This window comes from Lathamus discolor, chromosome 1, assembly GCF_037157495.1.
Source record: "Lathamus discolor isolate bLatDis1 chromosome 1, bLatDis1.hap1, whole genome shotgun sequence".
NCBI classification, from domain to species: domain Eukaryota; kingdom Metazoa; phylum Chordata; class Aves; order Psittaciformes; family Psittacidae; genus Lathamus; species Lathamus discolor.
The window spans coordinates 43,316,876-43,332,219 of record NC_088884.1 but is presented as its reverse complement, the minus strand read 5'-3'; the positions used below and the strand labels follow the sequence as shown (position 1 = coordinate 43,332,219).

The window sequence follows — 15,344 nt, the reverse complement described above, 5'->3', positions numbered from 1 at the left end:
GGAAACCATTAGCATAACTGTTACAAGTTACTTCCTTACTGGCTGCTTTTCTGTTCAGGATTTTCACAGACAATAAAAATAATTCCTTTTTTAAAGTGAGATGTTCAAATAAACTGATCTCTTCATTGTTCCTAAAACACTATTTTGACAAATCATTTTTATAGCAATTACTATTTTAAATGTAGGCTAAAACTCAGAGTTAAAAAATGTTAAATAACATAAGCAAGACTTTTAAACTAGTATTTATATATGCACCTAATCATCTGCTTTTAGCTTAATTCTTTGCAGAACAGCAGTCTTCCTCTTCATTTTCTGCCAACCTTCTCTTCTCCAACGGTGGTAGAGGAGATAAGATCTTGAATTATTAGACATGCTTGCTTCCTTTTAAGAGCTTATGAGTAGTTTGAAAGCTTAGATTCTTTTTTGATTAATAGACACATAATGCTGTTTATTATATAACTACATATATATTCCTATTCCCAGCAACTTTTGGATAAATAATGCACACAAAATAATTTCTTAACATGAGAACAGAGATAGATAATATATTTCCTTGGTGCTTGCATCATCACCTTAAAGAATGATTGGCTTGCACTTACGTTACAGATTCAAAAGTAATAAAAGTTATAATTTACCAAATCTGCAGTATTAATTTCATTTTCAGAGGAAATGGTTTTTATGTATAGATGTGTATTGTTAACTTTTTGTTCATGCTTAATTTTAACTGTTAAAATAAAAACCACTAATATGTCTTGAGGAAACTTTTTTTTACGAAGAGCTGGTTAATTCTTTGGGTTTTTTTCCTTAGTTTTAACAGCTGTCATTTATAGCAAATGAAAGTATTTGCCATGTACTTTGTCCCTGAGCATTTACTTGCTTTCCCAGCTTTCTTTTCTGAAGAACTGGCTTTTGTGAATAGTTCTGCCAAACGTTTAGAAGCCACTTTGTTGAGGTAAATGTACAAGTCTATGTATATAAATTGCTTAACAGCTTATATTTGCATTTACTATATGAAAAGGGTAAACGATGCATACATTGCATCCCTTTGGTGTCTAGAGTAGAAAACAAGCATCCAAGATCCAGAGATTTCTTTGTACAGGAGTATGTGTGCTTCATTAGACTGCAATGTCAAATGTAAATTCTCTCCTTCTTGTGAATTCTGCCTTTCACTGTAAGCCAAGCCTTATGTTCACCAGAAAGCATGGTCATAACCTCAAGACTTCGTCATTTTCCTGAAAAAGAAGCTGTTTAAAAAAGTAAGAGCTGAGGAGGCTTAGAACCCAGAGTTTGTACTTAACTGGTAAGAGTTGTATCTGTAGATACAGTTAGGCAAAATTTTGACCCAGTCACCTATATGTAACTCTTTTTTCATCCAAGCTTAAAAAGAGAGTTAAACTACTTGTTCATGGCTAATGGGACAACCAGGATGTTTTTTTGAATTTCATGAGGCCTCTATTAGCTCGTTATCCAGCTAGTCACTGTCCCTTTATATGGCAGCACAGCCATTTGATGCATTATTAACTGCTCATCCTAATTTGTTTGAAGGTACACTTTGTCCCATCACTTGAGTCATTAGTGAAGGTGTTAAAGGGTACTGGCCCCTGTATCAGCCCCTGCTGTGTGTCTAGCGTCCAGCTGGACTTCATAGGTTATGGGGGAAAGTGCTGAAAGCCTTGCTAAAATCAAGATAAAAGTCATCTGCTCTCTCTTCATCCACTGAGCCAGCCATCTCATTGCAGAAGGCTGTCAGGTCAGTCGGGCATGATTTCCCCTTCATATATTCAGGCTGATTTCACCTTCTTGTCCTTCCGGATTTGTTCCATCGCCTACTCAGGGACTGAGGTAAGCACTGGCATGTGGTTCCTTGGATCTTCCTTTTTGAAGATAGGAGTGACATTTGGTTCCTTCCAGTCCTTAGAAACTCCCCCTACTGCCATGACCTTTCAAAGATAACGTGCCCTTAGTAAACTTTAAAAATAGCATTGGTACCATTTAAAATTGTTTCCTTGTCCTTTTAGAGGTGAAATTAGGCTGCTGTTTCATAGCTGTGAATTGCTACTTTTCAGATGCTGTCATCGATGATAAAGTAGTTATCAGTGTTAAAGCAGCAGTTTTACTCCACTTTGTGGGTTTCTTTAAATAATTTCCATGATTTAACTTTGTTGAATGTTGTTGTTCTGCTAGTATTAGGGAAAGTGTAGCACTTCTTGCAGAAGCTGAAAATGATTCATGAAACAAAATACACTTTTAAGATCTTTTCTTCTTTTTTTTTTTTCTGTAATGCAAATAATTTTCTCCACTTTATTTTCTGCAATAAAATAGTATTCTTATCCTATTTTTAAGGCTGTTTGTTTACTTATAAAAACATTACTGCACTGATCAGTGAAATGTAACCTTTTGTAGGATTTCCCAAGTGGATGGAATTCCTCTTGCATCTTGTTTTGAGAACTCATTATTCCTTTGTCTGCAGTTAGTGTCAAAAATAGACAAAATTTCAAGCTTTGCTGTTATTTTTTCCAGCAAAAGCAATGGTTCAGTTCATTAACTCCTTAAATATTGTTTCCTGACTTTTTGCCTAGTATTTGCTGATGCTGGGGTGTGTGTGTGTGTGTGTGTTCTATGACTAGTATAATAATTGGTTCATGTTGTTCTAAACAACATCTTAAAAAATATTTGTGGACTTACTCTGTCTAATGTGAGTAATCATTTACCAGTTGAAGCATGTCTCTTTTTTTTTTTATGTGATCAGACTGGTATTAGGAAGGTACAACTGTTGTATTATTGATGCAAATATATTCTTTCAGGTTTACTCATTTGCACATATTGTACTGATATTTTTTTCAGGGACTGTGTAACAGTAAATGAGCCATTTTCCTCACTGTTACTTTTGTTTTCTTTTCCATCTTTACAAAGCCAGAGTAAAAGTCTAATGGATTTTTTTTTTCCAAACTAAAAAGACAAAAAAATTTAAAACCCCAAAAATGTAATCTTAGTGGAACTGCTGGAACAAGTCCAGAGGAGGGCCACGAGGATGATCAGGGGACTGGAGCACCTCCTGTATGAAGACAGGCTGAGGAAGTTGGGGCTGTTCAGCCTGGAGAAGAGAAGGCTGCATGGGGACCTAATAGCAGCCTTCCAGTATCTGAAGGGGGCCTATAGGGATGCTGGGGAGGGACTCTTCATCAGGGACTGTAGTGACAGGACAAGGGGTAACGGGTTAAAACTTAAACAGGGGAAGTTTAGATAGGATATAAGGAGGAAATTCTTTCCTGTTAGGGTGGTGAGACACTGGAATGGGTTGCCCAGGGAGGTTGTGAGTGCTCCATCCCTGGCGGTGTTCAAGGCCAGGTTGGATGAAGCCTTGTGTGGGATGGTTTAGTGTGAGGTGTCCCTGCCTATGGCAGGGGAGTTGGAACTAGATGATCTTGAGATCCTTTCTAACCCTAACTATTCTATGATTCTATGATTTTACTGCACTGTGGGGATATGAAAAGAAATTAGGTTCTTTACCTTTAGCTAGGAAAATTATGTTAAAACTTGTTATCTGCAAGTAGCCCATGTATGTATCTTTGAGGGGCCAGATGCACAGTTCCGGCACCATTGAACTTGTGTTTAAATCTGTACTCTTATTTAAAATGTATTCTGTTCCTCGCTGTTTCAGTTAAGATCATTTTCAAATAGCAGTCAAAGGAGATGCAGAGTAGTCTTTTAAGTTTGTAATCAGAATGCATTAAGCCTCTGCAGGTGCTCAGAAAGCAGTGATATAAAAATTGATATAAAAATTGTCTTACCATAACTTGACAAGGCACAGTCTGACATTTGAATGCACGAAATATCCATATACAGACCTCTAGCCTACCTGCTTAACAGTAAATGCCAGGAGAAGACCTGAGAGAAACTGAGGGGAGCCAGCTTGCAACAGCTGGGTTGGTATAGCAAAAAGTATACCTGTAGTTAACATGACCAACTTGATGCATAATAAATTGATGTCTCACCCATGAGTACTGGCTGGCTTCAGTTTTTGTTCTGTCCAGAAGGGCGGCAGCGATGCCAAAGGATCGGAACAGTTTTGCTCTGCTACTTTTAGACAAGTAAATGTACAGCTCTTGAAGTGCACAAGTTTCTGTATTAGTAGTGGTAGTGAAGGGGGCAGAGTAAGTGAATCCAGTTTTAAGATACAACCAGAAGCTGTCACTTAAGGGTTCTGAGATGGTTTTCGGGAGCAGTAACATAGTGACAATAATTCTGGGTATTCTGTCTATTGCTGACAACAAAATAGTGCAAAACTGAGTTGCACAGTAGCTGTTTGAGGCGTGGACCTCCTGCTCCTCTTAACTGCAGGCTTTGTTTTCTGTGGAGTGATAAAGTATTTTGGAAGTATAAATATGAGAGAGTTGTTAATTAGTTTTTGTTTTCTTCTTCTTTTAGGATTCCTCCAGGATGGTTTCAAGCAGGTATAAAAGGTATGAGATCTTTGTACAGAACACATTTCTATACATGCATAGTTCTGCCAGAAATGAAGCTGATAAAATGGGTGTTTCTAGTAGAGGCTGTCATACTGCTACTGTAGATATATAGCTTGATTTTGGAGTGATGACCTGAGAGATGCAGCAAACTTATCAACTCCCCTTAATTATGTTACTATTTTAAAGTAAATTCATCTGGGTCTTACTGGTGCAGAAGAGATTCCCAAGCAAATGTCTTGACTACATGTTATCTAGGAGCTAATAGTTTCACAGTTAATTTATGAACTACCGTCTTCTGAAATTTAATATAAGAAGACAATTTTGTTGTTCTCCACAGTCATATTGAAAAGTTTCTGTTTTGTCACACTACTGACTCAGTTGTAGGGAAAGCTGCCCACATGTAGCATGTCCTGTTTGTAATTTGTTTCTTTACCTTGATCATTACTCAAGTTCTTCAATCAAAAAATACTTGAGGTACCTCTGTGTGCCTGTCTTGAGGTACCTGGCCAGTGTGTGAAATTTTTGCTCATGTAGAATTAATACTGACACAGCTATCACAATTGGAAAATGTAATGGTAACATGAGGTCTAAAATATCTCAACTGAAGCAAGGCATTGTGTAAACTTATTTTTGACACATGAATGTGTTCTTTTTTAGGTTTTAATTCATCTGTGCATGTATATTGTCTGTAGAAGTGCATGCAAAGACCACCTACAGTTATCTAGTCTTCACTGGTGTGTTTTCCACCCCTCAGACTTGTTCACCTATGGGATCATAGAATGGTTTGGGTTGGAAGGGGCCTTCAAAGATCATCTAGTCCATCTCCCCTGCCACAGGCAGTGACATGTTTCACTAAATTAGGTTGATCAAAGCCGCATCCAACCTGGCCTTGAACACTTCCTGTGATGGGGAATCCATGGCTTCTCTGGGCAACCTGATCCACTGCCTCATTACGCTCATTGTGAAACATAATAACTTACCCTGTTGTGCTTTTATACATTTTCTAGCCTAGCCTGATGCTGTCTTTTATATACCTGGGTTCTCGTAAACCTAGTTGAGTGATGCTATTTATTGGTGCATGTTTTTTTTTTTTAATCTGTCACTGCAGAATGGGTAGACTTATTGTCACAACCTTAATAACTACATAATTTCATGATTACTTTCTTACTAATCAAAAAAATTTTAGTTGAGTCTCCACTTCCTTGTCAGTCCCTGTGCAGAATTTCATTGCTATTTGTGTCTGCTGAATACTTAGTGGTGTTTGTCGTAGTGCTTTGTGGCTTTTCGTAAACCTTACCTTCACTCTGTTCACATACTGTATATACTCACTCACTTGCATCAACTTGGTTGTACGTGTGGTGGTAATAAATAGAAGTTAGTACAATCACATTTGTAGCTTATTTGAACATAAGGTAATTCTTCTGATTAGCATTGCAAAGATAGGAAGCTCCAAAACTAGAAAAAGCTAACATAAGACTTATTTGTGCAGTCTTTCTTCCATTAGGTTTGGTTGTATGTGTGATATAAATCCTTTGTCAACTTTCCCCCTCAGGACTGGCATTACATTCAGGAGAACTCTGACTTTTTGTGAGCTGCTTTTCAGTATTTTTTTATGCATGTTGCTGTCTATCTTACACATTGCATAGTCTTCAAATCTCATGCTGAAAACAAAGGACTGTCATATAAAGTCAGCACAGTGCCCAGTGTTCACAAATCCTGAGTGGGTTTTTTTCTAACCGTGCCTCCCGAAGGTATACTGTGGCCACTGTGATTAGAGTTAACAGTGTCTATTTTCCTCTATATTAAAAAACTTTTGCCTTCCCTGAAGTAATTTTTCACATGAGAGAACTTGAACAAAATGTGTCTTCTGGTGGCTTCAGTTTCTGGTGTGAGTGTTAAAGGAGTCAGGACCAGAGTCGTCTTCTGTTCTGACAATGTTTGGCTTGTTGGCCCCTTCCAGCATCTGTAGTAAAGGAAAGTCTTACTAAAACCAGCCTCTTCTACAGTAATTCTTAATCAGATCTCCCTGAAGTACTAAGTACAGTACTAAATTTAGAAACAGAAAATGCCATTCTGTGATCACACCTCAAACTGAACTGTTGAATGCCAAAAGGATGAACTGATGCCATTAGCTGCTTGAAGGCTCACATATGTTCAACTTCATTGTCTTTTAACAGTTTTGTGTGTACTCATTAGGTTTTCAAAGCAAACTGAGAGTAAAGCCAAGTGCGGTGGTCTACATCTGGGTTGGGGCAATCCCAAGCACAAATATACTGAGCAGAGAATGGATTGAGAGCAGCCCTGAGGAGCAGGACTTGGGGGGTGTTGGTTGGTGAGAAACTCACACCCAGCAGTGTATGCTCACAGCTGAGAGCCAACTGTATGCTTTTCTGCATCAAAAGAAGCACGGCCAGCAGGTCGAAGGAGGTGATCCTGCCCCTCTACATTGAGATGCCCATCCTCCTGCAGCTGTCAAGACAAGAGAGACTTAAGAGTAGAGAAGGGTCTGTGCTGTTTATTCTCACACAACCATTGTTCTCTCAGTATGTTCCAGGATTAAGGAATTGCACACATTTTACTACCTATCTAATCAGACACACTGACCTCTTTGCCTTATGTGGATGCAACAATCCATGGTTAAACATTTATGTGACATTGCTGAGAAACCTGTTTTATTGAGTGTCCATTGACTGGAAGACATGTTTACAAATGAACTCTGCTGGCTGCTGTATGTTATTCTACTGTTCTGTCTGGCTGAGCCTGTCTTCTTATGCAGTAAAGTAACTAAAAGTTCAGGATTGAGGATCTTAGTCCATAACTGTCTTCTGAATTTGCTTCAGAACTTTCCACACTTAGACCCCAAAAGTTTGTGGAGGGGTTCCTTTGTAGCTGCATGAATAACCATGTGAAATATTTTCAAAAGAAAATGATGGTTCTGTAGTGATCTGGAGTGGTACTGTAAGATTTATTAGAAGCACGACCATAATCTTCAAGGTCATGCTGACATGAAGGCCACAGGACATGTTCATCAGAGTATTTAGGAGCTGTGGTCAGTCATCTGTCCTGACTGTGAGCTTTATGTGAATAATATGTGTAGGTGTCCTTCAGCTGTAATAGTCTGTATCAACTTCCTCATCTTTCATTTTTCTCTAAGGTTTTCTTAACGTGATGTGCCTCATCCTGGCCATTCCAAACTATTACTGAAATGGGGTTTACCATTTTTTGCAGTGCTTTTTGAGTGGTTATTTCAAACTAACAAATGTGTTGCCATTACTAAGAATGGTTTTCTGAGTCAGGTTTGATGCTATCAGCATAGCTGATGTCATCACTGGCTTCTCAGACAAGAGAATGACAAAATGTATTCTGTGTATTGAAATATTTGAGTGTAATCCACATGTAAACATGAACTATGTTTCTCTTGCATTCTGTGAACTAAAAAGTTTGTTGACAAGTGTAATAGTAAGGCAAGATATGTATGTGGACGTAGGAATATTTTTCTAAGCACAGAGAATTAGTTTTAGCAGCTTATTTTTAAGAATTTCTACTAGCTTTTGAACCAGTTCAGCTTCTTGTTTAAAAATATCTTAAGTTGAAAAGAAAACCTTGGAAATCAGGATTTAAAATAACTCAGAAGATTATTGCATGGTTCATGGATCAGACAGATCAGGCTGGATCAATTTACAGAAAGAGTTGGATTAAAATCTCTTAGTGGTTCAGGGGTGTTCCCCTTTTAAGTTTGTTTATTAGTGGAAATGAATACAATATGGTATGGGTTTGTAACAACTCCGACATTTTGTCTGGAAGCTTTCCCCTCTCTTAGGGGATAGAATGGCACGTTATCATGGAACACAACAGGTAGATACCCTTGACTACTATATTCTGAAAGACTACATTGTATTCAAATTTAACATTGATGCAAAAGTTGAAAAATAAGTGAGGAAGAGAAGATGGCAAGAAGTGAGCGCTTCCGAGTACCTGTTGGAGGTGCTCTGAAGGAGCTGCTGAAATTCTCTTGCTTAGTGTTTTTAGATTACTGCAAAGCTTAAACTATGAAAATTTACATTCTGTCATACTAACCTTGGTGTCACTGATTCAAAAAGAAATTACAGCTGCACAATACTGTTTCATAACACTGTGTCCAGACTTGCCTGCCTGCCTGCCTGCCTGTGTTAGGGAGGTTTGCAGCTAGGACTGGCTGTTGGAGCACTACAGTGCAGATATTAACACTTAAAATAAACAGGGGTCACCCAAGGTGCTTTTCTTGACTTTTGCATCCCCTTTTCAGCCAGTGCTGATGTTATTAGAAGGCAGAAATGCTTAGGGTTTGTTTCTGTAGAAGTTTTTGATGATGCGAGTTGAGCCAGCTGCAGTTCCTTGCTTGTCCCTAGCACCAGTGCTAATGCAGCTGGACAGTGATGCTTCAGGGAGCAGCTGTGGCTGAAAGTTGATGCCTTCCCTTTGCTGGGCTGCTAGACTGCTGCATCAGCTCCTTGAATGGTTTCCTACCCTGTCAGCTGTAGGCTGAAGCTAGGAAGACAAGACTGCCTTTCCGTAGCTCTGCTCTGCAAGCCACAAACTCGGCTTAAGCAGTCTAATGTAACTGAAGTCCAGGGTGGCCTATTTAGAAATAATTGTCTTCTGCTCATTCTTCCCAAGTTGTTAGTGTTTGACTGGGTTGCACTGACATAGTTAATAAGGATTTTCCAAATTGAGTATAGTTACAAATACAGTTATAAATGTGTTGTACTTGAAATCGGTGAAATCAGGTTTTGACTGCATGATCTTAATTGGATGAAATTACAATTTGGACAGTGCCTCAGGAAGATGTTGAGAGAACCAAAGAGGCATTGGAAGAAGCAAGAGTTACTCCACCTTTCTGTAATATTGCTGTTAAACCTGTCCTTGTGCGAATAACTGATTTATTTTAAAGGAAATGACTAGAACATAATTTCAAAACAAAACTTCTGTTTCTGTTTAAGAGTAGTTTAACTGTGATGTCGTTTGCTTTTCTATGTGATTTCTGTTGAAGTACAACCAGAAAAAAACATGTCTTCTGAAGTTGCAAAAGTGTTTTCTGTTTTCAGCATTCTAGTACAGGAATGCACATTTAAAATGAGGTGTTTTGATAGTGGCTAATTTAAAGCAAGCTAGTGGAACAAGTTGAATTTAGTTAAACGTCTTGTTGAACATGCCCTTTTAAAGCAGTGGTGAGGGATGTTTTTATCCTGTTGCATTCTTGTGTGCTGCTGTCTGGGTGGGCACTCTGATGCAGCGTACATATGGCTACAAATACAATACAAATACAAGATATTATTCCTGAAAAATAATATAAAATACAAGTGTGTCCTGCAGCCACAGCCTGCGGCTAGATGTTTCCTTTGCAGGTGTTGAACAGTCGTGCATAAGCTACTTGAATGCTAAAAGGTGGAACACATTCTGAATTGCATTCTTGAGCAGTGACTGACTTTTTTCAACTTGCAGATCTCTATCATTTTCATTCTGGTGCTAATGACCGCTTTTACCCAATGTACATCTACTGACAGTAGGCTTTCTTTTCTTTTATACCTTTTGTGGGATTCCAGTAGCTTCCAAGTAGCAAGTATTTGTAAACCTTTATTCAGTTAGGAAGTGGAGGAGGCAAGCTTTCAATTGCAGTCTCAAACTAAACAGCTTCTGCTGTCATATGCATGCGTTTTTTCCCTCATCCCCCAAAAGAAGGCATAAATCCAGTTTTCTTACCTGTATACAAAGCTCTTCAGTCTGGACATGTTATTATTATTGATATTATGATTAGTAGTAGTGTTGCATATTTATAAATATAAAATAGATTATATAAAATATACAGGTTTATTTCCATAGACATATGTTTGTTGGGGTTGGTTGATAGGTATTTTCTCTTAGTAAAGCGTGGACACCAAGTTCAGTGATACTGTTATTCTAGATATGTTTTCTTCCTTGTTTAAGGCTTGCAAAGTGACATTGTGTCTGAATGCTAAAATTCCATTCTTAGTGAAAGATAAGTCTGTTGTATCTTGATGGTACCTAGGTTTGCTGTTGCTGTGCACTAAAAGTTGGGTGTAACAGCCAAAACAATGAACATTGTAGCTGTATGGACTTACGCCTCCTTAAATTTTTTTAATCCCATTTCCTAGAAATGAAATGTCCTTTGTACTTGCTGATTCTGAAAGGGAATGTGTTCAGTAGGGTCTGTTCCCCAGTGCATTCCACTATTCGGTGAGGAAATTCTTGAGTGTAGTTTCAGGGAAAATACAGAAAATGTCTGAATTTTCCTTATTAATGACACCCTGCCTGTCCACGTATTCTTTCTTCCAACTTTACTGCAGGAGCATCTGCCAACATCACTCCCTTGAGTTGAAATAATTAAGTATATTGGCCAAAAGGTTAATTTTTTACTGATAAAAAATTGAGCTTTTTTTGTGTGGTCTGTCTTTGAGACATTTAGCAGCAGGAAAAAACACATCTCAGAAAGCTGAATAATCTAGAATTTATAGAGTTAAGCTAAAATATTTCTCTTATGTTGTGTTGCAACATGCGTATCCGGTCCTAGAAATGTTTTGCCTTTTTTTAAAAATCTTCTGGATGAAGAATAAACAGTGCTAAATATGGTAATAACATTAAGCTGCAAAATTCCTTACAATTGTGTCAGTGTGCCTTGGAAACTTCACACATACTGGAGCAAAGCAGTATTTATGTCCATGAAAAGACATCCCTTTGCCAGATACTCCTGTGTTTGATTTGCAGTGTATCCATCTAGATCTGCACATGTCAGCAGTGATTTTGTAGAACTAAGAAATGCAAAATTGTTAAATGAACACATTAATCATATACTCTTCTATGTTTTGAAGGAAGTGTAGGGATACTCATAGCGGTTTTCATTCTTTTCCTAAATGCTCTGGAAAACCATGGTATACATACTTCAGCTGTGTCATATCACAGGATCAAAGTCTGACTGAGGTTGGAAGGGACCTCTGGAGGGGTCCAAGCCCCCTGCTCAAGCAGGACCACCAAGGGCCAGTCCAGAACCATGTCCAGGTGGCTTTGAGTATCTCCATTCGAGTTCTCCTGGTGAAGACTGAACAAGGGATTTTTTTATTGTTTTGGGTGGGGTTTTTTTCCCCCCATTGGCTGTTCAGCAGTATGTTTTCAAATTCTAACTCTGGTTTTGGTGGCTTGAGGAGGGAAAGATCTGTATCTCACTGCCTGCTCCCAGGGCACTCTGTTACGCTGCTCTTCATTATTCATTAGATTCTACACTGCAGGTAAATAGCATTGCTATTAGAAGGAAAATAGCTTTGGGAAGAACAGTTAAATTTGTGACTTTGAAAGTGCTTGAATTCTCAGGTATATTTTTAAATTAGCACTGCTTTTGTACATAGCAGTCATAATGCAGAACCCTTTAGTGTTTTATATAAAACTAGTTTACATGCATTTGCTGGGCTTGTTTGTTAAGATTCCGTGGCAATGAGTTTTAAGGAATACACTCATGATCTAAAACAGAAAACATACCACCAGTTAATGAGTGAGTGTCTGCCAACTGAACTATGACAAACTGCTGTGTATCCCAACTTCTGAAGTAAAAACATTGGGAAATGGTATAAAATTAGTATGTTCTGTTGCATCACTTTCTCACTTTAGTTTGCCTTATAGTTCCTTACAGGCCATATCCATAGTTCCTGAGAAGTCAGTTGATACCTGTAAGCTTCTTAAATTTGGTTTTCATTCTCTGTTTTCATCCTCATAAACCAAGTATCTTTTTAACTACATAGTGGTACTTTGCTTTTCAAAATAAAGTTGTTTAGCTTGGGTTTTAGTGTGCACAGTTCATAAAACTTTTTAATCTTTAAAAATAGATAAATATGTGTTTAAACTTGATTACCTATGCAATCAGAGCTACACTGTCCAAGTATTTGACTCCCCGAGGCAGTGGATTTAGTGAGTTCTCAGCAATACAAGAGCTGTGAAGTAAGTTCTCTGCAGTTTATTAGACTGACCTGTTGAGTGCTTTGGGAAGTACTTCTTGTTACTTCTATCACTTCTATTTTGTTAAATGTATAAATAGACGTCTACTTTGCTTTTTGCCTTTGCAGCACAGCTAATGCACCAGAAGATGACGCTCCAAATAGGTATTCCCGAACAGACAGGGCAACTTACAGCAGATACACCAGGGATGCAAATTCTTCTGGCAGTTCCATACCAAGTAACGCCTTGGAAAAGAGGATTGAGGAACTTGAAAGGGTAAGTAACAACTAACATCTGCATGGCATGCATACATCTGAAATTAAGTACCTTTGAAACTCTATGGGGAAGTTTACAAGTAAAATAATACAGAAATTATGCTAAATGCTTGATGAGCAGATAATTATGGCTAGAAAAATGTATAAAGTCAGACTGGCTAAGAATGAGCTTTCTAATCACAGATGCTTAGTTTTCATTTGGTATAAAAGTGAGAAATTGCTGAGGTAAAGATAATGCTCTTTGAAAGCCAGCAGCACTCTCTGTATTTCTCCTATGTACCTTGTGACATACCAACACAGGGCAAATTAACTTGGGGGAAGGAGGAGCTCACTGGCTGTTCAGAAATTTAACAAGAGTGTTTCTGATCTACTTGTTTTGGATTTTTAATATACTGAATATTATAAAATTTTATTGCTATGCAGTTGTTTGTTAAAGTTTTGAACATCTAAAATACGTATTTAAAGATTTTTACAGAAATTCTTCATACAAACAATTTTGGGAAAATATAATGCCAAATGATTTTTTTATTTTTTCATCTAAAACAGTACTTTTGCTAAATAATGTCATCTGTGTAGTCTGTTACTGGCTTCTCAGTCTTCCTCTAAAGTGGATTTTTGTTGATAACTTGCCAAATATTCTTGAATTTGTATGGATGAAAGTCACTGAATAAACACGATTTAAATAGCTGGTTGTTGGAAGGGATGAAAATAAAGCATATTTTGTAGAAATTATTTTTTTTTTCCTTTTTTTTCTTTTGATTCGTGGAGAAGCCTGATTTGAGTGCCACTAACACAGAAATTAGAGGAAGACTTAAGGGCTTTCTGTCAGTATCCTGAATGCTAATCTACTGAATTCTTAAGAGACAGTTAAATTTTTTCTCACATTTAGGCCCACAGATCCAACACCGAGTCTTCCTTCCTTGTTAAGGGTGTGTAGATACATATTTATATATATATATATATATATATATATATATATGAAAAACCCAAGCAAACAAAAAAAAACCCAAAACCCCAAACCCAGCCAACCAAAACCCCAAACAAGCAACAACAAAAGACTAACCCTCCCAATATAACAAATTTGGAAGCTAATATATAACATTTACTTATGGTTTGGGCCCCTATCCATTTTGGGGTTCATGCTTAAGTTAAATATTAATTAAGACATTATCTCTGGAATCAGTGATACCACACAGGTTTGCTGTGGGTAAAATATTTTCTTAGACGTGATTGTTTAGTCCTTGAAATATAAGGGCTTAAAGATGTGGGTTTAACTTGTTGTAGAAAAGGAATTATAGGGGGGTGTGTGTGTGTTTTTCTTCTTTGTTTTAAATGGTAATAACTTAAAACTGTCTCTCAACACCAAAAATTGCATTTCAAACTTTGTTGCGTATTCTGGTTTTAGGAACTTGCAAAGGAGAGACAAGAAAATGCGAGATTAGTGAAGATGACACAGGACAAAGACGAACTAATTGGAAAGCTGAAGGAAGAAATTGATTTATTAAACAGGGTAAGCACATATTTTCTTATATGGTGCTATATAAAGAGGGGATAAAAGTCTCTGCATTCTCTGTGCTCTTCTTCAGGCACCTGCATCCACTGGGCAAGGTCAGAAGAGAATGAAGTATGTGTGGGGTTTATACTTGTGTAACTTTTCAAGAGGTAGTCAATAAGTTATATTTTTTCCAAGTGATTTCTGTTTGTTGTGATTAGGTCCATGAGTTAATCATGGAGAACCTGAATTTCTTGTTGCTGTAAGTGTTCATAGAACAAGGGTATAAAAGCAAAAGTTCTTTACTGCCTCTTCCTTCCAAATTCAGTACATAGCATACCAAGAAATAATTAAGTTCGGGTTTTGACAGTTTCTCAATAAATTGCTATCCAAAACTTTTGTTAGACCAAGTAATTACAATTTTGGGCAGCTTTTAATTTCTAATAATAGCTTAGATGATCTTAGAAAGATTTGGGAGTAAGTGTATTATGACACATACTTTCATGCTCTTTATTGTTGATTCCCACGTAAGTAGAACAAGATAGGGGCAGGAGACTTGGCTTAGCATCACTCAGGCGAGGTGTGTAGGCAGAAGAAGAGAGGGTAGAAGAGTGAGACGTGTGGGAACGGGACAGGATGGGAAGTTTTAAAGTTGATAGAAGATAGCAATTTTAACCAGTCCCACTTCTAAGTGCAGACTGGAACTCTTAATAGAGTGGATTAGTCACCACATCCTGGCTGAGATGCAGAGCCAGGGTGTACTAGGGAAATATGCCTCTTCTAGTCAAGTGCTGACATTTTCATACAAATTCAGAAAAAAAACTAAGAACTTGCTTCAGTCTGTCCATCAGTGAATGGAGTCCCTAACTCTGTGTGCATAGTGGTAAACTTCCATTTTGAGCTGTTCATTTGTAACAAACGAGGGCAGAATTCACAAGTTTGCAAACTAAGCTGGAGAATGAAAAGAGATATGATTATTCTGAAACAGATTGTTTTTTTGTTTTTTTATAAAGAAAGTTGGAAGTTAATCTCTAGGATAAATGCAGTACTGTCTGTTGTTTTGGAGAGACTTCTGCTTTAATGGAGAAATTGATCTTTGCTGTTCTTCCATTCTGCAAAGACTGTCACATG

General features: G+C 37.6%; 1 protein-coding gene across 7 annotated transcripts in view; it reads left to right on the top strand.

Annotated features, from left to right (window-relative positions):
* Window positions 1-15,344, top strand: part of PAWR (pro-apoptotic WT1 regulator) — an 82,418-nt gene that overhangs the window by 59,474 nt on the left and 7,600 nt on the right. For all 7 annotated transcript variants that reach the window (XM_065669404.1, XM_065669379.1, XM_065669373.1 and 4 more), the window contains exons 4-6: window positions 4,429-4,463; window positions 12,575-12,722; window positions 14,127-14,231. In XM_065669404.1, the coding sequence (XP_065525476.1) occupies window positions 4,429-4,463; window positions 12,575-12,722; window positions 14,127-14,231 (288 nt within the window). The remainder of the gene's footprint in view (window positions 1-4,428; window positions 4,464-12,574; window positions 12,723-14,126; window positions 14,232-15,344) is intronic.